This window comes from Watersipora subatra, chromosome 9 (assembly GCF_963576615.1).
Source record: "Watersipora subatra chromosome 9, tzWatSuba1.1, whole genome shotgun sequence".
NCBI classification, from domain to species: domain Eukaryota; kingdom Metazoa; phylum Bryozoa; class Gymnolaemata; order Cheilostomatida; family Watersiporidae; genus Watersipora; species Watersipora subatra.
In genome coordinates, this window is record NC_088716.1 from 60,397,964 (window position 1) to 60,425,834 (window position 27,871).

General features: G+C 37.4%; 1 protein-coding gene across 9 annotated transcripts in view; it reads left to right on the forward strand.

Moving 5' to 3' along the window:
• The window catches only part of LOC137405491 (activated Cdc42 kinase-like), a 63,670-nt gene that overhangs the window by 6,906 nt on the left and 28,893 nt on the right, over positions 1 to 27,871 (forward strand). For 2 of the 9 annotated variants that reach the window (XM_068091775.1, XM_068091776.1), the window contains exons 1-10: positions 2,531 to 2,769; positions 6,319 to 6,487; positions 6,693 to 6,830; positions 7,769 to 7,810; positions 15,626 to 15,835; positions 18,857 to 19,009; positions 23,346 to 23,537; positions 25,689 to 25,786; positions 26,088 to 26,214; positions 27,559 to 27,806. In XM_068091775.1, the coding sequence (XP_067947876.1) occupies positions 2,597 to 2,769; positions 6,319 to 6,487; positions 6,693 to 6,830; positions 7,769 to 7,810; positions 15,626 to 15,835; positions 18,857 to 19,009; positions 23,346 to 23,537; positions 25,689 to 25,786; positions 26,088 to 26,214; positions 27,559 to 27,806 (1,550 nt within the window). In that variant the 5' untranslated portion in view covers positions 2,531 to 2,596. Of the gene's footprint in view, positions 1 to 2,530; positions 2,770 to 6,318; positions 6,488 to 6,692; positions 6,831 to 7,768; positions 7,811 to 9,402; positions 9,514 to 9,877; positions 10,025 to 15,625; positions 15,836 to 18,856; positions 19,010 to 23,345; positions 23,538 to 25,688; positions 25,787 to 26,087; positions 26,215 to 27,558; positions 27,807 to 27,871 lie in introns of those variants that run through there. The other 7 variants (XM_068091780.1, XM_068091777.1, XM_068091779.1 and 4 more) reach the window with 6 other exon arrangements.

Here is a 27,871-nt window from a genome sequence, read left to right on the forward strand (position 1 = left end):
GGCATGTTTTCATGAGTTGTCTCTGAGAAGTCTGTACCAGAGTCTGCTCTCCTGACAGCTATACCAATCAATGCACCTTTTACAAATGGTCATTAGTATAGTGCCGCTTCATATGTCTCCGGATTTAACCGCTTTGTTGTTGTTCACCAGTGGGAGGATTATCTTTAGATAAGAGAGATTCTATCATCTTGATAGTCAAATCAATATATTATTTCTCGTGGGCTTGTGTTGGCTCAAGACTGACTAGTATAAACGCGTACAAACGGTCCATGTGGGATACGCTTGTTCGTGTCGATAGGTTTCTGAATTACATGGCATCTAACTATTATTAGTAGCATTTTTTGTCATTAGATTTTTAAAAGCCTCAAAATATTGATCATCCACATGTTTAAAATATTTCATGATTGACTTAGTATACAATGCTATTTGTAAAGGTATTTACTGGCATGCGTACTACTCACCGATAAAAAGTTCTTTTTCTGATGAATTTATGTAATACTCTGTCTAGGTAGCTGCCTATAAAAGGTGCTTTTCAATTTTATTTTGTGAGTTCTGCACCAGCAGCTCTAATTACTATGTTATCATACTGATATGGCCTTGCCCACTCTCAGTTATAGCTCTCAGATGGATACTTTCTCTCGTTTGTTTATAGTGGTAGGGACACTCGTGCGTGTTCTGTTCCCATCAGCATCATATTCTTAGTTCATATTATTTTGTTTGAGCAAAGCTTGTCCGCTGAGTGTAGCAACTGTAGTTTAAGATTCATTGAAGTGTTTATAGTAGCCCTTTGTCCTATATCACCATGGCATCCTTTTCCGGTTCTTCTCTCTTACTATTGAGGGATTTGTGGTTATCAGTCTTGTTGCACACCAACATTTACCAAGCCATTTTGCAACCTTCTCATCTTTGTCAATAATAGTTAGATGTATTATTGACCAAGACTAAGCTCTAACTGTCACTCTCAGCATAACTTGTGATGAAAGTTGTCTTTCTTTGCCGTTCAGCGACTGGGGATTTCATCGCTAGCGATCAAATCGTTTGACTTTTTTCAAGTAGTTTTGGTTTACACTGCTCTAATTTAAGAATTCAATCGACTAGAATTGTGCTGCCATCTGTTTTATTTGTCTCATTTTGCTGTCAGCTCCTCATTAATCAATCACTATGTTTCCATGGTGCGCAGTACTGCGAAGCAGCCTCCTCCGAAGTCGAGGGGATTGTACGTTTCCATGCTGCGCAGTGGTTTTCAGCAAATACCGCAAATTAGCCAGAGAAGAGAAATTGTATAAATCGAATCGCCTGATGGAGAAATAGAATCGATCACGGATACCGAACGTCATAAGCAGTCTTTTTTGTTATTCTGTTGTCATTATACTTTTATTTACAATACACATTCACAAGGTTTTACAAACCTTAACACACTTTTTACATAGTAATATGTTTTTAATAAGTATTTTTAAGTAATATATTATTTAACCGTTAATTTAGGACTTGCCACCTATTTTTCGAAGTGTTGGCATCGATAACAAAGTCCAGGAAAGTAATCACCTTATCATCCTCGTGAATGCAGACTATAATTAAATTTATGTGAAAGAAGATCGGAAGAATAGTGAAAAAACAAGATTAGCAGAACAACCTTTGTACTAGTTTATGGCCATCGAAAAATCTGTCTCCACGGCATGAGAGCTATGCGCAGCCACTGCGCAGTCGCTGTTTCCTTGCTGCGAATTTGCACTGGCTTCGCACTGATCAGTGCGCAGTGATTTCAGTGCGAAGACGCCGTTTCCATGATTCGGAGATAGCGCAACTCCGAAGCACTGCGCATCATGGAAACATAGTGATTTATAATCCATGCGAGTTCATGGAGGAATGTGTAACATGACGCAACTGAGTCACATTACACTCACTAATGATTGTGTCTATATTATTACTACAAGCATTGGTCAGGTTACAGCGGAGTTGATAAGAGCTTATTGCTGGTATTTTACTTATTCTATGGACTCTCAACCAGTAATTAATAACAATCTCTATTACTGCTGTTGCTGGGATATCTGGTTGTGGTAAATATATTAAAAGTTTAGTTTTTGGATTGAGATTTTCCCTGATGAAAAACTGGCTTTATATTGTCAGCATGTGATGACCTGTCAACCTGTCATGCGATGGCAACTTTCATGTTTCACTTTGACGAGAATCAATATATAAGAGTGCAGTCCTGAAATGCCACTACAACTGAGTTGGAACAGGCAAGCAATTTGCTAGTAGAGAGAAATAGCATGTTGTTTGAAAAGTTGAGATGGCATCAGTGCATCGGTTAGTGTCAATCTCTGTGTACGTTTAAGGGTTGATTTGTATGTTTTTTGCCCGCCCTTCAACTCACAGATGATTAGAGCTATCTCTCATCGGAATGCAGTAATTACAAAAGTCTCGACATTGTCAGTGGCTAGATCTAGTGGCAGCTGCTGTCAAAGCTGGTTATTGGCTTCAAGCTCATCAACTACTAAATTTAAACTACCGGCTGCGGTGCTGTTTCTCTCTCGGCTAAACCTGATTAGCAGCTAGCATTCGCTTGGAACATAACATAATTAGACCCTGGAGAGATATGGAGGCTGCATCTGTTCGGATACGACAGATACGTAGGTCAGTTCGAGAAAGGGTCAGCTCTGTTGTGGGAGGTTTGGAAGACAAGTACTATGGACCGGGAGCTAGCATTTGCCCGGAACGAAGATCATTTAGAAGTCGCTCGGGGTCACAACAATCTTTGCCTTCACCAAGGTATTGGTTATTGACATCTGTTATAGGCTACACAAAATGCTGTGACAAGTCTGTTGAGAGACAATTCAGTTTCGTCGAACACAATTGTCATGAATGAGCAGGTGACGCATAGTTACCATAGCCTGTTATTTTTGCCCACGAGAGTAGTAATTGACTGCTGGTCAAATACTTTCAGCATTTGCTGTTCCATTTCACACAAACTGCATAAAACATAATCATTCACTCGTAAAAAAGCGTACACGTCTTTCACGGAATCAATATCGCGGCTATTGATGGCAGACTACACACTTGAGGTAGTCAATGCTTCTGCTCATCTGTCTTTGTAATAAATCTCTGCTGTTCAACAGAGTCGAGTTGTTTCATTGAGTGTGAACTGACTACCGAGCAACAATTAGTAGGTTTATTAACACAGTATTCTGTACAGTTGTCCAAGGATCCTGTTTCACTGTTGCTTGTTGTTTGTAAATAGTGCAAGGTTTCAAGGAATTATTAGGCAGTGGTTAAGCAATGACATGAGCAATGGTTGAAATATGTGATTGTTTTATGGGTAAACTCCAATCAATAAATCACATCTCGTTTCTCTCTCCTACATGACCTGGAAGTATGAGACTCGGATGTAAAATGAGTAACTAGCGATTTATGGGTGAGATAATATGTTAGCTCTATATAGCTCTTCTGATTGTGATCTGCTCTTAGCTCACTCCGTAAAACTGCTACTAACCACCAGCATTCCTGACAGAGCTTTAATAAGTATTAATGACAAGTCCATCCTATAGTTATTATTACTTTTCAATATAAACTACCCTGGAAGTTAAGAGCCTCTTTGAACTGTCTTATCACTTGGGAAAGGAGTGCCGGGTATGACGAGCTTCCCATAGTTTGAAAGCTGCTGGCCACTACTAGTTTCATTTCTACTGCCACATGGAAGCATGCTGGCCTAATTCAATTAAACATTGAGTGTAATCTTTATTGGATAGGCTAATGTGATAAAACTGTCGTTAAATGAGAACACAATTCCATTTTCATGGATGAGGTGAGCTGCTGACTTAATTAGGTTATATGACCATCAACGTAAGTGGTCATCATAGACTGTGAAATCTTAGCCCAAGGATCACATAGTTGTTGAAAAGGTGAAATATGTACTCCTTTTATGCATGAAAGGTGCTAGAGAAATCCACCATTGGTTTACCCGTGTTCACCTAACATATATGCGTGGTTTGTTCATTGAATGGATCAGATGAAGGTGTCTTTCTTTGTACTAGCATTGTGATACATTCATAGTCATAACATGCTGTCTAATTTTATGTGTCCGCTTCAAACTTAATGTTGGAAGTGCATTGGCTTGTACAAAAAACAGTTCTGTGCAAACAGTGAGGGATATAAAGAGGGGGGGGGCGATTACACCCGCAAGTGCTAACTGACAGGACGTATCATGTCACATAGGTCACCTCTTCAGGAGACTTTGTTGACTTTGGCCAGTGGATTGTGCAGAGAAGCTGGCTAGTTTGGGTAGCAAGTAGAGCTGACACTTAAGCGTTGAAACCTTGTCTAGTTTGGGTAGCGAGTAGAGCTGACACTTGAGCGTTGAAACCTTGTCTAGTTTGGGTAGCGAGTAGGGCTGACACTTGAGCATTGAAACCTTGTCTAGTTTGGGTAGCGAGTAGGGCTGACACTTAAGCATTGAAACCTTGTCTAGTTTGGGTAGGGAGTGGGGCTGACACTTAAGCATTGAAACCTTGTCTAGTTTGGGTAGCGAGTAGGGCTGACACTTAAGCATTGAAACCTTGTCTAGTTAATGCAACCAATCTCAGCTTTAGAGAGGAAACGCAGGTTTTGCATAATGCAAAAGTTTGGTTGCATTACATATGTAAAATTTCTTGTTGAATATGTTGAAATGCGTGCAGCAAAGCAAGAATACTTGCATTAAATGGTTTGTTAATTGTAAGGAGCGGATGCAAGACAATGTATTAGACATGTGTTAACCTCATAGGAACTCATAGCAACGCTTTGGGTAAAGTTTCTCCATGGTTACTGGAGGTATTGAGGAGCTGACGAGGCATACGGACGGACGGCTACACTAGGTAGTACGAAACTAAACAATGCTTTAGTCAGAGCGTGATGCAAGTTGGCATGGCTCAACTGTTTATACCAGTGACTTGTAATTTGCGGTCTGTTTACCTTTAGTGTTGGTCGATCGAATGCATTGCGGTAATGAAGTATTAGTACTAATCACATATATGTAAAAAATATGTTTAATCTAAACTAGGCACATGATGACTCTACTAATATATGAGAAATTTGTTCTTACTGAGAAACAGTCCAGTTTCGGTGAACAGCACTATTATATCGCTGTGACTTGTGATCTGCTGGTCACATGAGATTTTTGGTAGCAAGTATTTTGAGGTTGTAAAATTGAGAGGGTGAGGGTTCATGCATATTCTAGTAGCTGTTCTAGTTTTGACCTCATCTGCTTCAAAACTTTGCATATTTGCTCTAAAATAATCAGCTATTAAAGCTATAAAGTTGCACAATTGTATACAAAACGCTCAAGTATGGCTTAACCAGTCATGTCCCATTTGCTGGCTATAAATAAGCATGCCTATTATAAGTAGTTTTACTACTGAATGTGTAACAAGGTATAACGAACTTTGTGTTGACTATCCATGTTCACAAACCTTTGCCAAATTATCAAATTTTTGCATCCTAGATGCATTTTTTTAGGCCTACTTTTGAAAGTGTAAACCTATTTTTATAAATGCTTTATTATTGTACCTACTTTACTCGCATGTCGACAATCTGCATACTTACGTTGGCTTGAACACGCACTAAAACAACCACAGCACAGCGGAGCTATACGAAATATATATGTATCTTCTGTTTACCATATTCCCGTTGTCAAACCTACCATTCCTCAGTTCTGCAGTGGCTTTAGCCTTGAAACACCATCAATAGCTGAAATTATCATTATTAAAGTATTATTTTTCTTCTTTGTTGAAGCACCACACGTTTGGACTCGATTTGTGCAGACTGCAATTGATATGAATTATCGAATGTATTCGGTGACATATCATTGAGCACTTCTTTGAATGAGAAAATGAAGATATGTGGTATATATACCACATATAACATACGGCTTTCAAAACTAAGGCAATATTTTTCTGTATATATATATACATGCATATATATACATATATATATATATATATATATACATATATATATATGTATGTATATATATATATGTATATATATATATATGTATGTATATATATATATATGTATGTGTATATATATATATATATATATACATATATATATATACATACATATATATACATATATATGTATGTATATATACATATATATACATACATATATATATATATGTATGTATATATATATATATATGTGTATATATATATCAGAGTAGAAAGGGTAGCTGAAGTTCATGTTTATATGCATAGTGATCAAAAGCATGCGCTGAGATATTCTGTGAGGAGAAAATCGCCATAAGTATGTTTCTAGAGTGGTATTTACAATATTTTCCAGTTTGCTGACAGTCTTCAGAAGGTCAAGATCTGCGCATGTAGTGGAGGAAAGGAAGGAGCGGGCAGGTAACACTATGGAAGTGACGGGAGATGGCGGAGAAAGCCTTGCTACCTTTCTCGAGTCAGTGGGACTTCTAAGCTACCACAATGCTATCCGAGATGAGCTGAGGGTAAGAAGACCTCCTACCTGACTCAGTTGTGTGCTCTGTAGAATTATAGATAGTACTGAATGAAGGTAAACCTTAACAGAAAGATTGTATGCATTAAAGAGAAAAAAATTCACTGTCACCTTGAATTGGGTATAAAAATTGTAATATGAATAAGAAGTTGTTCTCTCTTGTCTATAATAGTCCCAGAACTATCTTGTGTTATTAGGTAGAAACGGTGCAGCAACTGAAACAGGTTGAGGAACAGGATTTGGAAGATATCCGTATGAAACCAGAAGACATTCAAAAACTCAAACGCAACATGAAAAAAGAATTCCCGCGTTCAGCCTTTGGTAAACTAAAGAAGGTGAGGTACTGTAGGAGCCGTGATAGTAGACATTATTATACATACATACAATAGTTAGAAACACATGACTTTATTGTGCTACATGAGAAACTTTTGCTTAGATGTTAAATGGAAACCTGCCTTATCTTAAACATTAGTTTCACTTTTACATCAATTGTCAATAATCCAAAGTTACGAGTTGAATAAAAAAATATGTAACATCGGTCCTGCACTTATGATAGTAGGACTACACGATGTATAAACACAGCTTTGGTCTTGCCTTTCAAATTGAATTTTCGCTGTTAGACACGAATGCTGATTTGCTCCTTTCTGATAAGATTGTTTCTTAAGTGAACTAAGTCAGCATTAGTTTAGTCAGCTCAAACTGCTGACTCTACCTCCGTGGATGTTTAAAAGCAGCCTTTGTTTGATCACCTTGTTCATATGTAATCTGTGGGATTATATACGTAATTCATGTTTGCATGAAGCTATCAAATGCTCTGTCCAACTTGGCTCATCTATGTAGTTTATACTACATACTTCTTTCATGGAATGCACAATCTAATAATTGTTTTCTGTCTAATGAAAGATTCATTGGCACCACGGAGATCTTTTGCATGACCTATATATCTGAACTATATATTCATAACAGATACCTCATGACCTATATATCTGAACTATATATTCATAACAGATACCTCATGACCTATATATCTGAACTATATATTGTATGACCTATATATCTGAACTATATATTCATAACAGATACCTCATGACCTATATATCTGACCTATATATCTGACCTATATATCTGAACTATATATCTGACCTATATATCTGAACTATATATTCATAACAGATACCTCGGGGACTCCGGTTAACTTATTTACTTGATGTAAGTTTTCTTATAACTTCTTTAGAAATGTTTCCATTTGTGTGCTTTCCTCTCTTTGACATAGATGAGTGCTATAAATGCAGTAACCAGACGGATCAGCATAAAGGTAACTCTCTAGTTTACGGTGCATGGGGGAAACTCCTAATCTTTCATTCCTTTTCCTTAATCTCCCTTTCTCTGATTACATACTGTAGCTTTGGTAGGATGGAATCCCTTTGTGACAATTGGTATGCCACTCGTTATGCTCTATCTGTACCTTGTTTGCTATTGAACAGCTAATTTGACTTCTGCGTCAATAGTAAGAAACACAACAGCGAGATTAAAGCTAACTCTTTCAGTTATAAATTAAGCGAATTGTGTTGATGCCCATTTGGTCACTCCGAGCCATTGCTGTGTACGTCAGTAGTTTAATAGTCTGTTGATGGGAACAATGAGGAACAAAAATATATTTTTACGACAGTAATAAAGTACATATTGTATTCAGTTTGCGTTTTTTAACATTCTTAGATTTTTCAACGATAGCTTGTAGATCAATGTGTTGGTCATTTTTTCTCATGACCGAATATTTGTGAGGTGTGTAGGTAAACATTAGGTTAAATGGTCATCCGTTGACCTACCAAACTCGAATCTTAAAAATAACTTTTCATAAACACTTGTAAAGAGAAACTTCCAAGCACTCGAAGTGATGCAATTTTCATAGAGGGATCTCCTGTAGCTTTACTAATTGATTAGTTATGATCTGATGTTATTCTTGTTTATAAGCTTTAATGTTGCTCTGGTTCACTGATTCCTTTCTGTCTCTGTAGTTGTCAGCTTTCTTTCTAGTGGCCTTAGTAAGTGTATCTAGGTGTAGCTCCTTTTATCTGTGTGTGTTTAGCTTTAGAGCTGTCGACTTTCCATTCTTACTGCAGTTGTCTACTCTATTTGTTAAAGAATAGACAACTCTTAAACCAAAACTAATTAGTGTTTAGAAATGAATTGCATGTATCTGGTAGAGCATGCAAGAGAACCAAGGGTTGGCGCGCAAGTTAATTTCTATTCTTAAAGCTGTAATACAGATACATATGAACCATTGAGGTTTTTAATCAAATTTGTTTCAGTTTGGAGATGTTTTAGTGAAAGAATTTGAAAGATTAAGTGCAGCGTTATGCATAGCTCGGGTGGAGTTTTATGAGCCATATGCCTTCAACCTAGCATCAACATACCAGCTGATTTAAGTTCCTGTCTCTGGCATTATCATCATCTGATGTGCTTCAAACATCTGTAAGGCAGTTTAATGGTCTGACAATTTTGTTGTGTTCAAACATTTTCTCATTACAAATCCCACAGATAGCTTTAGATATATTGCTCTTGTTTTCAACAACACACATACTTCTAGCTGCGGTAATTACTCATATTCACTGACCTCTTCCAGACCATTCACTCTAGTTGTCACAATTCTCTGAATCGCTATTAAATAGATAATAAGAATATATATTACCTGTCACGCGTGGCTATGATCGATATTGACACCGGGCCCTTTGTGTCGATCTCAGTGAGTCATGCCACCCTTACTTGAGAATGTCTGAGTAGAGATTGCCATGCGAATCATTGTGACTAACTAGTGAACTCATGCGCTGCACTTTAGATTATAGCAAAGGTCACAAGGTTCAGCTGGATGATACTGCTGCTCTGGAAATTTCTCTGCAGTGTTAACCTAATTATAGTCACTAGTTGTTTGGCTATTGATAGCTGCTTGACTGATACAGTTTACTAGCTGTCATCATGCAGGGTGTTGATGCGCTGACCGTCGATGTGAGGTTACCAAAGGTAGGCCATACATCTACTTATCGTCTTTTACCGAAAAAATTGATGGTTTCGATTATTTGTTCATTTAATACGTTTCTCAGAACCTTCTGATCTTTGTGTTTTGTTCTTAGTTATAACTTAGACACTTTTACTGTCTTAGTTTCCAAACCACCTGTTAGCCGTTGTCAGGCAGTGACTGTACAGCAGCACCGTACAACCAGTTGTCCAATGGCAGATCGGGAAAAGATCATCTTGGCCGCTTATGTTCGGTGTATTTGCTCTTGCTGGCTAATTGCGACAGCTCACCCAGTATCATGATCTAGCTATGCATTACGCAAGTCACGCTCGAGTTACTGTGACTTGGGGGAACTAACTACTCGCTCCGAATAGCAAATAACAGCTCATTGCCTTCCTGTTTACTAGGTTTGAGACTTCATATTTGCCTAGCATTTGTTTTATAGTTGAGTTAGACTAATTCAGGTCGATCATAGCAAGTTTGTTACCAGACTCTCTAGGAGATTTTCTACATCTGGTATGTAGCAGTTCCTTCTTGTTGTTTGGATTTTTGAATGACAAACTTTTGTAAGTCTGTCATTGTTACCATCCTTGCGGAGAGACACCACTTTTGAATACCTTGGTAGCTATTATTTGGGGAGAATATTTTACTTATAGCTCAGATTGTCTCCTCTGTTTTTAAAACTATTTCAAAGTAACAACAGGCTTTCCTTTGTACTCTAGTTTAATAATTCTCTGTATAAGAGCTGATAGAGTTCAGTTAAGTCTGACATCAGCGTTCAAAGGACGTCAGTACCTTTAAAATGTGCACTTTTAATTCCATATATATATTCACATTTATGTCTTCCTTCGCTTTTGCTATTTGAATCTTGACGGATTAGGCCAGGCTGCAGTTGGATCAGGAATATCGCAGTGCACTAACTCGTAGAAGGTTGTGCGAAGCTTTAAAGATGAGCTTACACCATTAAAGTGATGCAAAAAATATAATATTAATATAAAGAATAAAACATCAAGCTTCAATTTAGTATAATTTTTGTCTTTGTGGGCCTACCCTGTCCAGAGATGTAATAGTTTTAATGATATCCTTGCTTAGAATGCTCAGATTCAAGCGAAAGTACGATTATGACATCTATAATAGTTGCACTTCGGCAAAGAGACTGACAGAATAGAGACGCATCATGCTGCAACTCGAATGCAATAGCCGATATCAATAATGAGAGAGACAGGCAACCGCGCATTTACTGATGTTATTTCGGCACATTTTTTTTATGAGCAATTTAACCGCGATCAAGCTCTGTCGATTTCAATCTTGAAACATCCTAGCAATTAGATCACCTCAATCATCCAAAACTATCGTCAATGATAGAAAAACGGCGATACTTTCTGATAAAAACTACTAAAATTTTGTGTAAAAGATCTTTAACATCTGTTGAAAGCCATATCAGCTGTTCACTTATAAGACTCCATTGGTCAAATTTGGTACCAGTTCACTTCAGTGAATGCTATTCTTTTTATGATGCCACTTCTTAGCATTTCAATATTATGAATAGTTATTGGTCAGAATGTACTCTAAATTTGATTTCGTAGAAGCTTTAGGTTGAGTTGCTATTGTTTACGGACATGTTTATGTTGAACATTTTAACCTCATTGGGTTATACTCTTTGTACAGCAACGTTGAACAGTGAGTCATTAGTGCTGCCACGATGGCTTATTTATCTCTGGTAATCTTAAGTTCCTTCATAATTTGTGTAGTTACTGGTAAGACCTCGTTAGCACAGTTAGTCTTATGTAATTGGTGCAGTGAGTGATGACAAGTTATGGCAGGTTAGCAAGCTGAACTGTACTAGCTTAATGAGTTGGCCAGCAGGAGTTATGCAAGTTGAATTCTAGCCATGATAAAGGCTTTCCAACAGTTTTGTCTAGTTTAGAACAGCCTTGGATCATCCAGTTCAGTTCCAAAGAGTAGTATTTGCTGGAACAAGAGCTATGATTTCTCGGTCGTTTCACATGTCTATTTGATTCTGGCCTCCTTGAAGAACAGAGTATTAACTCATTCGCACCCAACGCGAGTTAACTCGCGTCTGAAATTTACCAACTCCTTGCATCGTTATTTTTAAATTATAATAGAATATTTTTGATTAGTTAGAAAGAAAAATTTCTGGCTAATCAGACAAACTTTAAAATATGCCTCTATGAAGTCTCCGGCGAAAGTTATAAACAAATTAGTACACCCATCTCAGTTTCTATTAAAACCGGAAATCGTCATGCCGATTTGAAATTTTATCGTTCGTGATAATTTTTTTCAACTCCACAAGTAAATATGCAGATTCAGAAGTGGTAAGACATTCAAAGACTGCATAAATCAAATCAAAACATTATTTTTAGTGTTTCAAAGTTTTTATTAACTTTTAATTTTGCCAATTTGTATCGTTATGCTCGAATAAAAATGCACTCTTCACGCTGCCAGCCGTAGTCGGACTAACATTATCTTTCAGTTTCGATAGGATCATATTGATTCTTAGAGCTGTCTATGAAGTCTGAAAAGTCAAAAACAGAGTTATTGAACATATTTTTATTATTTGAAACATTTTCATAATGTTTTATTTGAGTTATATTGGCATATAGATTTGCTATGATTTTGTTTGAAGGATGATGCTCGTGAGGAAAAGTTCGAAGTTAGAGTTTCATGATTTTCATGTTCATCACTAACTGCATATGTATAAATAATAATCATAAATATGTATTGTCTGTAATAAACGAGTAATTTCAGTCAAACTTTATATATTTTGTAATTTTTATGGTGCAAATCTAACTTTGTTTCAGCAAATGACAGTTTTTTCAAAATTCGAAATTTCCTGAAACTACCTTCTTTGAGGCACGGATCTACATAAAAGGGATACAAGGTGTCTATATGAATGTACTATATTTTGAAAGAAGAAACTTGGTTGGTTCTTTTGAAGTTTGATTGAATAAATTATCTCAAGTCTGTCTCCTGTAGTAGTAATTTGAATTACGACAACTTTCTGAAAAATTAGCAGTATCTGGGGCTGATCGCCTAGAAATTCGTCGGGTGCGAATGAGTTAAAAACAGCATGTTCTCTGCTCCTGCCTGTCCCTTCATACTGCCAATGTCATACTGCCCTCTGACAGGCGTCTCTACTTACATTGGCATCACAAACAGACAGATGTTCAATAGCACCCATCCTCGGCAAGAGATAGCGTGCATGACTGGCTACACAGGTCAAGCATGCATGCCAAGGTTTCCTATGCACTAAACCACTATTCTACAATGTACCAGCTGTATGTTGGCCTCTGTAATAACAGGTTCAGGGCCATTTCCAACGATTCTCCTGTATTTTTATTAGATATGAAAATAATTATAATGGTAGGTTTATCATTTCTGATAACTTTTTAAAATTCAGAAGGCAATGAGATGCAAGCTGTTGAGGAAGGGCTGTAGACAAACATCCTGGACATGTTGTCAAAAGGAAGTGTTTGTTAGACACATCAGTATTCCATGTAAACCTGTGTATCCACCGCTATAGGTTGCTGGTGTCCGCTTGTCTTTTTTGTGCTGATCATGCTTTGCTTACATACCTAAGTAGGTGCAAAGGTGAACCACAGGGACTGGGCTGCTGCATTTTTTGCTAAGTTTCTATTTGTCAGAGTATTAGTTCTTGAGTGCTTTTAAAAGTACCCATTCAAAGTGGTTGGTGTGTCTGCAGATAGCTTCCTCCTGTAATACAATGTTTATCAATTATGATTTCAATAAGAGGCAGGAGTCTATTGACCCTGGAAGATAATGGTCTAGCACTCTAGCTAGTCTCAAGCTGGTGCAAAGAGTGTAATTAGGCAGACACTGAACAGGTCAGACGGTCGGTAATTGTCTCCATCTTCTATTTGTTGCAATGTGTAGATATGTTGATTGTAGCTGTGATAGTTGTGTTTTTATGTGGATTGTAGCTGTTGTGGGTGTGTTGTAATGTTGATTGTAGCTGTGGTGGGTGTGTTGTTATGTTGATTGTAGCTGTGGTGGGTATGTTGTTATGTTGATTGTAGCTGTTGTGGGTGTGTTATGTTAATTGTAGCTGTGGTGGGTGTGTTGTTATGTTGATTGTAGCTGTGGTGGATGTGTTGTTATGTTGATTTTAGCTGTGGTGGGTATGTTGTTATGTTGATTGCAGCTGTGGTGGGTGTGTTGTTACTTTCTCAGAGAAATCACTTACATGTTTGATGCTTTTGCGGATCAAATAAGTTTTTCATAATAAAAATTTTTATTTCTTCGTTTTATGTCATCATGTTTCATCAGGTTTTGCTAGCTGTATCAGTCATGTTGCACACGACTAAAGATGTATGAACACTTGCTGATCGTCTGTTATTAGCTTTTAGCTAATTTTGTACTCGCAAATTTGCTTCGCAAATGATTGCCTCAACCGATCTACACCGCCGATTGATATTTTACCCACAGATGAGTTCATCATTCTTATTGGATATTAGCGCACTCTAGCTTGTTCTGTGTCAAAAAATGGTATTGCTTTCGATCTTCTCTGATCAGTCGTCTCAACTACATGATCATTTACAAATTGATTGAGTTCAACCTACGGTTTAGTCAATTCTTTCCAAACACCCTTCGTCGGCTAAGAATAGATGTTTTTGTAATTTAATGAGTTATGAAAATTTTTAACCTGGTGTACGTGCAGTTAAGTCTTTACATGAAGCTTTTTCTAGAACATTCCATGTGGGCCTGCGAGTTGCCTGTGTATTGGAGCACTTACACAGATCATTCTCTTCTGAGTTCCAGTCTTGCTTTGGTTTCGGTCAAAGTTGTTGGTCTTGCACATGCGTTGAGGTACCCTTTGTATAAAGGTTTGACCTCTGACTGCCATGAGTTCAGTGAACAAATCAGTGCTTTCTGACTCATCTCTTCATCACTAGTTATGCTTTAAATTGATTTCCATGCACAAACAAAATGTTATTACCATTTCCACTATTTGTGAAACCTGCCTTTTAAGCTGAAAAGCGACTAAGCACTCCATTTTTCTCTATTCACATTGAGCATCCTGTGAGTGGCGCGCCCATGCGAGGGATGATCCAGTTGGTGGCTTGCCCGTTGAGCGATTTTAAAACAATTCTCACATGAGTCATTTGTAGACGGTAAAGGAGACTATGTGTGTTTTTCAATTCTTTATGTACATGTTCAGATTTCAATTGCTCAACTTTATGATTTTAGGAACAATACAGTAGTTATTGCTGTGATTAGCGTAGATGATGTTATGCAGCAATAGAATTAGCTAGGGTTCCTCAATGCTAAGTAGGTAGGTAAGTAAATAGGTAGGTAGGTAAGTAGGTATATGAGTAGGTAAGTAAGTAGGTAGGAAAGTGGGTTGGTAAGTCGGTAAGTAAGTAGGTAGGCTGGTAGGTAAGTAGGTAGGTAAGTAAGTAGGTAGGTAAGCGCCAGCGTGTTGATGAATCAGCAAGTCATGCCTAAAATCTTAGTAAATATTTTAATGATTTAAGCTATATCTGAACACTTACCTTATAGCAGAAGTGTTTGGTATATGCCAAAAATATTTTATTAAACTTTGAATGTAGCATTTAATAGAATATTTTCAGTTTATGTAGAAGACAACTCCAAGCTTTTGTATACACGGTGAGCTTAACCAAATGCTTACCGTGTACCTCATTACATAATAGATATTTTTCAATGTTTCGCTGATGTGTAACTCATTAGAAAATGCTTACAAATCCGTAACTACCTGTTATTAGTTTAATGACACGATATCTGATAAAGTTACTAAAGCAATGTTTCGCATTGCAGCACAGGTACTATGCTATTATTGACTGCGTAGCAGGAGCTGTCACATAGAGTTGTCACGTAGAGTTGTCTCATAAAATGCCTTTAAGCTGGAAACTTAGAAATTAATTTGTTCACAGTTTTCTTATCTACACCTTCGCTTGCTGCCAAATTTCTATTTTCACCTTAAAACCTTCATTTCTATTTAGAAGTACTATTAAGTAGTTTTATGACTCTATCACTGGCTCTGTTAGAAGGCACTGTCAGTCTATCTGTGAGAAACAACATCGACCTTAGGGTTGACCATTAACATGACTTTTGCAGAGGTTGACTCGACCAACAAGCGAGATGGCAGGGGTGAGAGGCTCTAGGAGCAGTGTGCTGAGCCCCGAACTGGATAGTCCCAATTCTCCTGTTCCCATTGTCGGACGCCGCATCATTTCCAGAGACCAGATCGATGTGCAAAATGACATTGGAGAGGGCGAGTTCGGCGTTGTGAGGCACGCAATCTACACAAATGATATTGAGCAAAAAGTACGTTTCGATCACTGCTAAATAATTATTTATCATTGTCATTTATGGTTGAATGAGAATAACTTCATTCATGGCTATCCACCATGCTTTAGGCTCATATATAGTTTGCAGAAATTACGTTGTATTTGGGGTTCATCAAATTTTTGCACAGGGCTGTTTTTGAAAACTGCCAAAATTGATGTTAAATTTTCACAATGGCCCATCTAGTCATTCTAGACATACAATTGAGAAGCATTAGACAGTCCCAGTATCCTTCTAGTATTCATAAAAGTTAAACATAAAAACAATAAGGAGAAAGACTCGTTTGGTGAGAATCAGATTGAAATGGTTTTTTAGTTGTGAAGTTATAAAACTTATGCTTAACTGGCTAGTAAGACTTGTTGGTCAATTAACATTAAACAAGTGAGAGTATGTTTAGTGAAGGCTTGTCAAGGGCCTCATCTTTTTCCTTGTTGAGATGCTCCTCCGCAGTCCGTGTATGCAATTAACTTGTGTTCCATAAAGTAATTATCCCTGTCCTAGCAGTAACACTGGACGCCTCAAAAACATTCTCCGTCGACTCACTTGAAATGTTATCAGCTAGTATAGGCTGTGTATTGTTTACCCATTTTTCAATTATCGCTATCTGCTCTGGGAAAAAACAAATGAGTAGATTCAAGGTTGAAGCACTTTTCCTGCTCGCTTGTTTGTCACTCCTATGCGTCATATGGCGCATATGGCGCATATTCTGCTTATTTGTAGGCAAGGTGCATGCAATTTCGTTAGCGTTGATTGGGTTATAATGAAGTATGAATTTGAAGGGAGACAATCTAAAGGCGTGGTCACACGAGCACCGAACCGACGTAGGATCGGTTCGGAGGCTGGTTCGGTTCGTGGCACATGTCACACGGCCACCGAAGTAACTTCGCTTCCTAGATACCATACGTATAGAGACAGGACACGGTTTCATTAGTAGTTGTTATGTATTTGAGTTAAATATTTCTTTTGTAAACAAAAAAAACTTTGAGGAACAATTATAAATTATAATTACACAGCAGATTTATCAGAAGATCGTTCGGCTGCTCAAAATAAATCACTCGATACAAATATTTTGCTAACCCTTCCCATCAACATAATTATATTTTTTTTATTAACATATGAATGTTTTTCTATGCTGAGTACATAACAAACAAAAACAGTCTTTATCATAGTACTGTGGTTTTACATAAATAAATCAGTCAACGATAGTTCATCAGGATGAATATGACACATTACTTATATTCTACACGAAAGAAAATCACAACCATTCTCTTACATTTATACAAAACTTAAATGCAACATCTTACATTTATGCAACCTAATCACAAGTCCGGGTGAACCTTGTCGTAAATTGCTTCATGTTGTTTATTTAACGAAATAAAAGTATCGTCCCATTTCTTTTTTAACTTTACTCACACGCATGTAAGAAGAAATGTGACGCGTGCTCGCTAGAATTCTAGAATTTTAACCAGCCAATAAGAGCAAGGGTTCGGCACGAAATTTCGAGCAGTACCGAAATAGTTCGTTTCGGCCAGAAATGTCCTCAGCCGAACTTTTTAGAGCTGAAAACGACGTCGTTTTGCGTCATTTAGTTCGGTTCGGTGCCCGTGTGACCACGGCTTTAGATTATTATTTTCAGCACACACATAAGACTCTGTCACACGTAAATGCTCACAGAATTTAATAAGGCTATGAAAGAATTGAGCAGGACATATTACAATGTACAACATGTCTATGATATCGTAAGAAACTCTTTTTAATTTTGTTCAAGTCGGCAATCGGGTTCCGCATTCATTGATTCAGACAATAAACATCTCTAGATAGCTAGTTTGATCTGGCATACGTTTAGAAGTACTGTAGTTGCTTCTACAACGTGAATAATACGTTCCAGGAACGTTCCAGGAACGTTCATGTTGTAGGGATTTTATACGAACAGTAAAATACATGTAAATTGCATAATCTGTGCCAAGATTTCTCCAAACTCACCCTTTTGGCCATACAAAAATACTAGACTTTAACCATAACTGCCACATACAGCTTTTATTATTTTTTCTTTTATCGTATTTACTAAGTAAATCAGACACGCTGATTCCGGTTTTGTACTCAAAATAAAGATTGGTCCACTAACTTTCAGAGTAATGAAGGCTTTTTTACAGCTGTTTAATATCGGTCTCTAAAACAACACGATCGGCACAACAAGCTCCGCCCATAAATACGTGATGTAACCTAGCTTTTTAGAAACGGAAATTGGGAATGTTTATTCTGATTTAGAATGATAGAGATGGGTGTCTTAAAACCATTATTATCTAAATTCAGCCTTCAAAATAATCTGTCTTTTCTGAAAGGTAGATAAGATATTTAACATTGCATATTTAATAATAAGCTCAAAAAAGCGCGATAACAACGTCAGCTTGTGATGAAATTGCGCTTTTTTCAACCCATTTTTCTCGGCGTTCAGCCTAGTAAACATCCTGTAACAAGCTACTGTAACAAGCTACAAGCAATTTTAAATAGTTTATCTAACGTTCATAAAAGACAGATTATTTTACAAGCTGAATTTTAGATAAATTAATAATGGGTTTTAAGACACTCACTTTATCAGACTAAACATCCCCAACTTCAGTTCCTAAACAGCTAGGCTACGTCACATATTTATGGGCGGAGCTTGTTCTGCCGATCGAGTTTTCTTCGAGACAAATATTGAAACGCTTAAAAAGCCTTCATGGTTTTGAAAATTAGTGGACCAATCTTTATTTTGAGTACAAAATCAGAATCAGCAAGTCTGCTTTACCTAGCAAAAAAGATGAAAGTTGAACGTGGCAGTAATGGTTTAACCTTTTAATTTGCTTGCTTTTTGCCTTCACACAGCTCATTATTAGGAACAGTGACTGCAAAACCAAATAAGATGGAGCCAAGACCATCTGTGACTTCATCCTTAATTGATAAGTTAGGGTGTTGTGGATTCGCTTTAAATAAACAGCATTGCACTGTGTTTGTCAACAGATTCCAGTGGCTGTGAAGAGCTTGAGTCAGGACCGCCTGGAACACGGGCTACAGGAGTTTCTGAAGGAAGCTTCAAGCATGCAATCTGTCAGCCACTCCAATATAGTCACATTTTATGGGATCGTTTTTCAGCAGGATAAGGAACTTATGCTGGTCAGTGAATACATGTAATACTGGCAAATCTGTATTAAACTGGCAGGTCGGCTTTGAGTTGGCAGATCTGGCGTCAGGTAGCAGGTCTGTAGTGTGATGGCAGGTCTGTAGTGAGGTAGCAGGTCTGTCATCAGGTAGCGGGTCTGTAGTGTGATGGCAGGTCTGTAGTGAGGTAGCAGGTCTGTCGTCAGGTAGCAGGTCTATAGTGTGATGGCAGGTCTGTAGTGAGGTCGCAGGTCTGTCGTCAGGTAGCGGGTCTGTCGTGAGCTAGCAGGTCTGCATGTCTGTGGTGTGATGGCAGGTCTGTAGTGAGGTAGCAGGTCTGTAGTGTGATGGCAGGTCTGCAGTGAGCTGGCAGGTCTGCAGTTAGCTAGCAGGTCTGTAGTGAGCTGGCAGGTCTGCAGTTAGCTAGCCGGTCTGTAGTGAGCTAATAGGTCTCAAGTAAGATAGCAAGGCTGTGGTGAGCTAACAGGTCTGTAGTAAGCTGGCAGATCTGTAGTGAATCAACAGGCCTGTAGAAAGCTGGCGATCATGTAGAAAATTGGGAGGTTTGTATCGATATGGACTGTCGCGCTGATTGCCTAATAACACATCAATGTGTTCTATAAAGGTTATTGGAATATAAAGTGTCACTTCACACACCATTTATGTCATCCAAAAATTCTCACAAGTGCTAGTGAAAAATCTGATAGAAATTAAAAATAAAATGTGGAAATGATAGTAAATAATTGCATAAATGAATTTTAACTCTAGCCAGTGTAAGTTGGTAAGTTATGCTTCATCATTCTGTCACTCAATACATTCGAACCGTCGCATTGTTGAGTTTATACTTTTGTTTACACTGTTCTATGATAAAGTAATGTTAGAACCCCTTTTTACTGACTATCACTTTATTAATTTAGTTTTATATATATAATAAAGCTTTAACACTTGATTGCTTACATGGTTTTATATAATGTAATTATGTAAATACCATATAACCCTTCAAGTATTTATCGTAGATTTTTTTTCTAGGATGAATAAAACCAAATAAGATGTACCATAAAACCTCTATTTGAACGCCATCGTGCTCTATTTTTCAACCCTTCATCTATAGTGATGTTCAAATAGAGATGTCAGTCGAACACAGGCTAGAATTGTATTTGTCCAATAGCTTGTCAGCATTTTGGAAAGATAAATTTAGCCCTTTTATTGGCAAAGCGAATGTCGTCTATATTTTGCACTCCTTCGGCTGAGTGACATTAACCCTTTTGGATGCAACAAATTTGATAACTTACCTCCATCTTGTCGTAGATCTCTTAATAAATATGCATTGGGAAGCCGAGAAATATCTGTACCAGTTGATATATATTGCTTGCAATTAACCCGCAATGATATTATAGCATGTACCTTGCTTTGCAATTGGTCGGAACTTTCAATTTTACATATATTTCGTTCTAAATTTGAAGGCATATTTTTATTTTATAACTATACCTAACAATGTTGCATAAAAGTTAATTGCACTCATTGGTATGTTTGTTGCAGTTTGCAACCAAAACTGACTTTATGTGCAATAGAAGAGGAGTTATCGATCCATTGTAAGCCGAGTTGAGATAACTAAAGGATAGTATTAAATAATATGCTATAAATTTGCAGATTTATAAGTTGGATAATAATAATCTGTCAAATGCTACAAATATATATTCACAAACAAGTGGCGTAAACAACCGTAATTATGATATATGCAGGAACAAAAATTAACATTTTAGAAACAAAAATATTGGCATCGTTTGCTTGGCTATTTGCATTCTGATTGTTGCTTTTGATGAAACAAACATCTTTTTCTGGCTGCTCAATAATTTCTACAATGTCTTCTGACCTGAACTTTTCTTCTGCACTGCTGAACTAGTCAACATTAGCATCCAAACAATTTTTTAGCAAAGCAAAAATTTTGCACATCGCGTTTCGCACAAATATTGATAAACCTTTAGCAGCACGCGCGCGTTACGCACAATTTTGAGCCTAAAACAAGTTGTTCATATACTATTGTAAATGTAAAGCGTTTTTTACATCCGTTGAAATATTAAAATCACATTAAACTAGGAACTACTATTAGCCTGACACAGTTGTTAATCATTTCAATGGTGTTGCTTTCAAAGTGTTAGTAAAAAGCTTTGGAATTGAAAAAAATTCTCCCATACGAACAAAAACAACGAAACAGTTAATTGTTATTGATGTAATCGAGTGATTACTAGTACTATTTGTGGACACTTTTCTATCGAATATCTTGTATTATGGGTTCATAAAAATCAGAGAATGTCAACACGGTGGTCAAATGGAGGCGGCGTTCAAATAGAAGTTTTGCGGTATTCCTATTAGACGACACCAAATATCAAAATATTATATTCTTATATCAAAATTGTCTTACTAACATAAGACAATTTTGATAAGAGGACAACATTGAAACTGGGTTAACTTAGTATATCAAAGCTTGACTGTATATCATTGGCTTAAGAAAAGCTTTTTTATTTTTGGCACATTTATCTATATTCCGCTTCATTTACATTATTCATAACAATAAAGAATGTCTTGGCTATCAATACAGCAGAGCTAATCTATTAGAAAGTGTCATCGCTCCTAATAGACCGTGTTCCTAATAGACTCCTAATAGACCGTGTTCTACTGTTGAGATTATGGTAGCTAAGAGACGATTATAGATCAGGGAACCTGAGCTGTCGATTTCATGCATATGTAGACGATGCAAAATGAACAGTTTTATTTGTCAAATAGTTGTAAGGTTTGTTCTGTGTCTTATAGCAACTCATTAAGATGATCATTCATAGCTGGCAAGGGACACAGCACTTGTATTTGGTATCCATAGCTGGCAACTTGTAGGCAGCGCTTGTATCTTGCATCATGTCATACTTTTTCAACTCTCTGCTCCAAGGCCTTAGAACCAATTACAATGTCAGTAATAGCCTCTTCACGTCTCGTCTCATCAGTTGTATATTAGGTGGATATCAGATGATTTGGTTTGACCAACCTTTTTCTTTTTGTCAGAAAACAAAAAACAAACTTTTACGCAATAATGAGTAAATTGTGATTTGTATGAAAATCATGACATCTTGTTGACACAGGGGATCATGTCTTGATTCGAAGGCTAATTAGCTGTCACGGTTGGATTAATACTGGGAATGCATGGCTATTTAATCATCACTGAATAGTCACTATTTGCTCCTGTCTCCATATTTGGCTCTTTAAAGCCTGGTTTCCATATGACAGCGCAAGGAGCGCAACAAGGCGCACGACGTCGTGCGTAGGCCAGTTGTGATATGGAAACGTCAACGCACTACGGTCGCGCGACGTGCGTACGCTGATCGCAAGTATCCAACAGAATGGATCCTTGCGATGGGTACGTGCGATTATGTATCCCACAATACACCGCTAAACCTTTTCAACCTATCCCACAATTCCAGCGAAGGGCTTTGTTCTGAAGAAATCGGTCTCCCGTACGAAAGAGTAAGCCTGATTTTTATATGACAGCGTAATTTCGCAACGGAGGTCTGTTTTTCCGAAGAAATATGTCTCTCCTACGAAAAAGTAAGGAAAATATCCACCCTGTCCAATGCAAGCATGGAGCTTACGCGCGATATGGAAACACTGCTTCGCGGCCCAAGAAATGCATTGCGCACGATCACTGGGCCGCGCGCGATCATTGCGCTGTCATATGGAAACCAGGCTTTAGTCAGCCATTCTGAGTATAGATACTCTCAGTATAGATACTCAGTATAGATACTCAGTATAGATACTCAGGCTTCTCAGTATAGATACTCATGCTAGTCAGAGATTCTGATGTCTGTCCTCCCTCAATCATTTGTTTATTGCTACTTTTTCTCATTTTGAGCTGAGCCTCGCAGAAATAAAAAGGACAAACTTAGTCACTATAAAAATTTAAAACTATTCTTTTTTCAAAAATCTAAAAACGTTCACTCTCCCACTTTGGAGAAAAATGCAAGCATGCATCACAAAGTCATCACTCGATAATAGAGTTTATGGAGACGGTCATAGTCAGGAGCCTTCCTGGTTTATCACATATGCGGTTTAGTTTAGATCAGAGTTCACGGTAGCTACCACACACTTATGGGGCTTCACGTAACATAAGACTTCCTTGTAACTGGCATTTATGTAATGCTGCCTAGCTTAGGTTAAGGGTCCAGGTGGCGGTCATGAGTTCATACAGGCTATCTGAGTTGGTAATGGCCGATAAAGCATCTCACTCGTTGCCTAGCAGTTAACTAACAAGAGCAGACAACTCTACATGTAGAGTACAGTGCATAGGTAATGGTGTATGCTACAGGTAACAGAGTATGCCCCTCTCAAATCACTCCTTGAGTGTCTGCACAATGAGAGCCTGAGGTCAGTGCTGTCAGTGAGCAGACTGTGCACATTTGCGCACCAGATAGCAACCGGCATGACATATCTGGAGACACAGGGTTTGATTCACCGAGATCTCGCCGCCAGGAACATTCTCGTTTTCTCACATCACAAGGTAAGCTATTCTCTCTGCAACACCTCATAATGACTGCCAATGACCAATGTCTGTCAGTGTATCAAATGCAACATCAGCTATATCTGATCTCAAATAGGCAAAAAAGTGTAGGTGATATGATATTGACAAGGATGAACAGTGTCATATTAGGGCAAGTAATTTGATTAGCGGTCTTTTCTGCCAGTCCTATACGTTCATCTGTGTGGTAGAAACCATTTTTGGTTATGTGTATTGCATTGCAGCTTTACAGCATCTTCTAAAGAGTTTCGTCTCCATAAAGCTGTTGCAGGCTGCCACATTCAGTTATTTAAATGATAGCCTTTTGACCAGTTTCATCAGACCTGACCTATGGCCACTTGTAGCTACTTTTTAGCGAAGCAAGCATTTTAATCTTCGCATATAAATTCTGACATATGTGCATCGGCACTAGTGCTGGGACGATATTACGATATTTCGGTATATCGTCGATATCACTTTTTGATACCGACCGTACCGAGTGCTTTCTGCCCATATCGAAATATCGGATACCGTCGATATTGGACGATATCGACGATAATATAGATTCATCGGTTTTTTGACGTCATCGCATTGTTTACAAACGCGCTCGTCCACGGAAAAGCCGCCATCTTTGTAGAAAACTATCGTCATTCTCTTGATTAATAGTATGTTAGTTAGTAATGTTTAATTTTGCTGATAACAAAATAACGAAAAGCCTCTATTTTCAGGCGTATTATCAAATAAAATGAAACCTGTGAAAGTATCCTGAATGCAAGATAGTAGTGAACAATTCATGTTTAGTTTGAGATTATTGGTGTAAAAATTAAAATAAAATTTACATGAGATGATGACTTCAAATAAGTAATGAGGATAACTTTTACAAAAATAAATTGATTGATACTATATACAAGAGTTCAGGTTTAAAGAATAGGTCTTCTATGAGTATTGATTGTGGCAAGATTAATTGTTATTAATAATTTGATGACTATAATATGGCCTGCATCATCTGACTGTGTAAGTATCGTTGATGTTTACATGAATAATAGTATTTTTGATGTTGTTTTGATACTACAATAAAAAATTTGCAAATAAAAGCATAACAAACATAATTAATTGCAGAAGCTTCGTGTTTTTAACGATAGGAGTTCTCCATAAAGATGGCGGACAACGATAGAAAGACGTCACGAAAAACGAAGGATATTCTTCTTTACCTATTTGATATCCGATTCTTCGGAGAATTATACTGGTATATATATTCATTAGGGAGTTGTTCTTTCATGGCAGTTTTCTGGCAGGTAAGACAACTCCGAATAACATAACCGATATTTCGATATATCGGTTGACTACGCTATCATATCGTACCGAAATGAATTTTTGATATCGTCCCAGCACTAATCGGCACACGTTATATACATGGATTGTTTGTCTATATAATCAGTTGTATTTATATAGTCAGTTACAATTGTTTACTCTGTGTTGCTTTGTTACCGTAAGTAGGTGTTCTTACATCCTTGTATTATGTTAGCTTTAGTTTGTGACTTTGTCTAGCTAGTGTTTGGGGGTTCATGTTGTTTCATCTGCAGTCATTCAGTTGTCGCCATTCAGTTGTCACCATTCAGTTGTCACCATTCAGTTGTCACCATTCAGTTATCACCATTCAGTTGTCACCATTCAGTTGTCACCATTCAGTTGTCACCATTCAGTTGTCACCATTCAGTTGTCACCATTCAGTTGTCACCATTCAGTTGTCACCATTCAGTTGTCACCATTCAGTTGTCACCATTCAGTTGTCACCATTCAGTTGTCACCATTCAGTTGTCACCATTCAGTTGTCACCATTCAGTTGTCACCATTCAGTTGTCACCATTCAGTTGTCACCATTCAGTTGTCATGTGTTGTATAGTCCGGTTGTGCTAGAATATACACAGCTATCAACTACCACCACTGTATTAAGAAACATAAAATTCCCCCAGTTGTGTTTACTCCGTCTTATGTAAGATATTGTTTGCTATAAATAGAAAAAGTAAGGATACTGTGGTAATTACTATTTATCCTGTCATCTAAAAGATAGCTTTGGTTTAACGTGTTGAAGGTTTTGAGGCTCCTCGTTAATGCTATGATTACAGTTTTCATATATTGTTCATTATTGGACAGGTAAAAATAGGAGACTTTGGTCTCTCTAGAGCTCTGGGACTCGACAAAGAGTATTATCAATCCAAATACAGAACAGATCTTAAAATACCTATTGCATGGTCAGTATCTTTATGAGAGTTGTCTGCTTAATAGCGGTAATAACTCCACTATGTGGTTACATATTTATCATAGGTCATAAGAAGCTAAAAAAGAAAAACTTTTAATAGACATGCTATAGGAATTACTTCATAGATTTCTTGAAATAATAGACGAAGAAATAAAGCAAACCTCACACTGCGTATTGAAGTTATCTTTCCTTTAAATTTTACAAGATGACCCGAGAGAACAGTTTTCATCTCTGCAACATTGAATAACTGTTTAAATTTACACCGGTGTAGGCTGTTTTTATGTAACCTGTAGGTGTGCGCCAGAGTGTATAAACTTGCTGAGGTTTAGCTCGGCCAGTGATGTCTGGGCATTTGGAGTGACCTTGTGGGAGATGTTCACATACGGTAAAAAGCCTTGGGATGGGCTGACATCCATGGAGGTAAAACCAGAATTCATTCTGTCTCATTTCTTTTCAAATTTTCTCAAAAGTATTTGGATGGGCCAGTATATTTTTGTGGGCTGTTGAACCTTAATTTATATTGTGGGTTTGAATGTGCATCAAGTTAACTGTTTATAAGTTTACAGAAAGCTTGCGGTAGGCTATGAATGGTTGTTCTGTAGTAAAGAAACTCCTACATAGAGGTTTTGTTGTGGAAAGACAACTCTTGAATAGGACTGCTATAATAATGATTCAATTGTAAGATAGAGTTTGCGTAAAATTTCAATGGAAAGTTTTAGGCAGTTACGCAAAACTATTCCCTAAAGATCAATTCATTTGAAATCTCTGTTAGTTCAGAGATTGCTTGCGAAAGTGTAGCCCAGTAATGTTTCATAAACATTTGTCTTATTATCTGTGCAATCAGTTCATTGAATGAGTCATCAATTGTTGTGCTTTTCATGTCAACTAGATGTCTCTAACAGACGAGGTAGGAACGTTCTTCTAACATGACCTAATTGTTGTTTTTTCTCTCGTCTCTCCTCCGTACTCTCTAATATATAACCACTTCAGTTAACGCTTATGATCTATTATGGAATAATTGTGCTGTCTCTATTCCAACTCTCGCTTACGTTATTTGCTATCTCTACAAAGTTAAATTTAAGTGGTAATGTATGTAATTGCTGTTCACTTTAAAATTGAAAGTTGTCCTTTCATTCGTGAAAGAGAGGATAACCCCTACTTCTATTCATACACTGTTGATGTAGCTGGATGCATTGATTTATGGTATTATCTGACATGGCATTGGTAACGTTTTTGTACAGCTCAAAAAGACCTTGAGAGAAGTGGGAGCGCTAATGTTATATTTTTATATGTTCTATAGATGTGTTATATAATGTAATGTTTGCGCTCACGTTCTAGCTAGACATGCGCATTTTCTAGCAATATTCATAACAATAGTCAGAATAAGTCTAATGTTTCTTTTCACTCAAAGAAGCAAATGTAGATCAAGTAGAAAGCTAATTAGCTGTAAATGACATGATTGGCAGGTACTGCTTGCTATAAATGACATGCTGTGCAGATACTGCTTGCTTCATTAGATTGTAATTTCTTGCTAGATAATTCATATTTCTATTTCTTTACACTTCAGTCTTGTGTTATATATTCAGACATTGTTGTTCATTTTCTATTGGTTTGAAAATAGACACGATATCTATGCGCAAGTGATTACAGACAGGCTATTCATACAGATGTCTATTCATAAATGATTAACAGACAGATATCTATGTCTATTCGTAAGTGAAGGACAAATATCAAACTACATGTATATCTGAATGCTGTTTGCAGATCTTGAAGTCCATTGATAAACCGAAAAACGAAAGGTTGCCAAGGCCTGATTTCTGTCCGACGGAGCACTATGAGTTAATGCAGCGCTGCTGGAGTCACGATCCCGAGGACAGACCCAAATTTCGCTCCCTAACCAGTGAACTCACTTCAATAAAACCAACACTCATGAGGACTATTCGGGCAAACAGTCCAGCCTCGGGTGTCATCAACTTTGCAGAGGGTGACACACTCACAGTCATAGATAAAAAGTAGGAAATTGTCTGCTCATGTACAGATTTATTGAGTTGACTAGGCGCTTCTTGCTCATTCATCA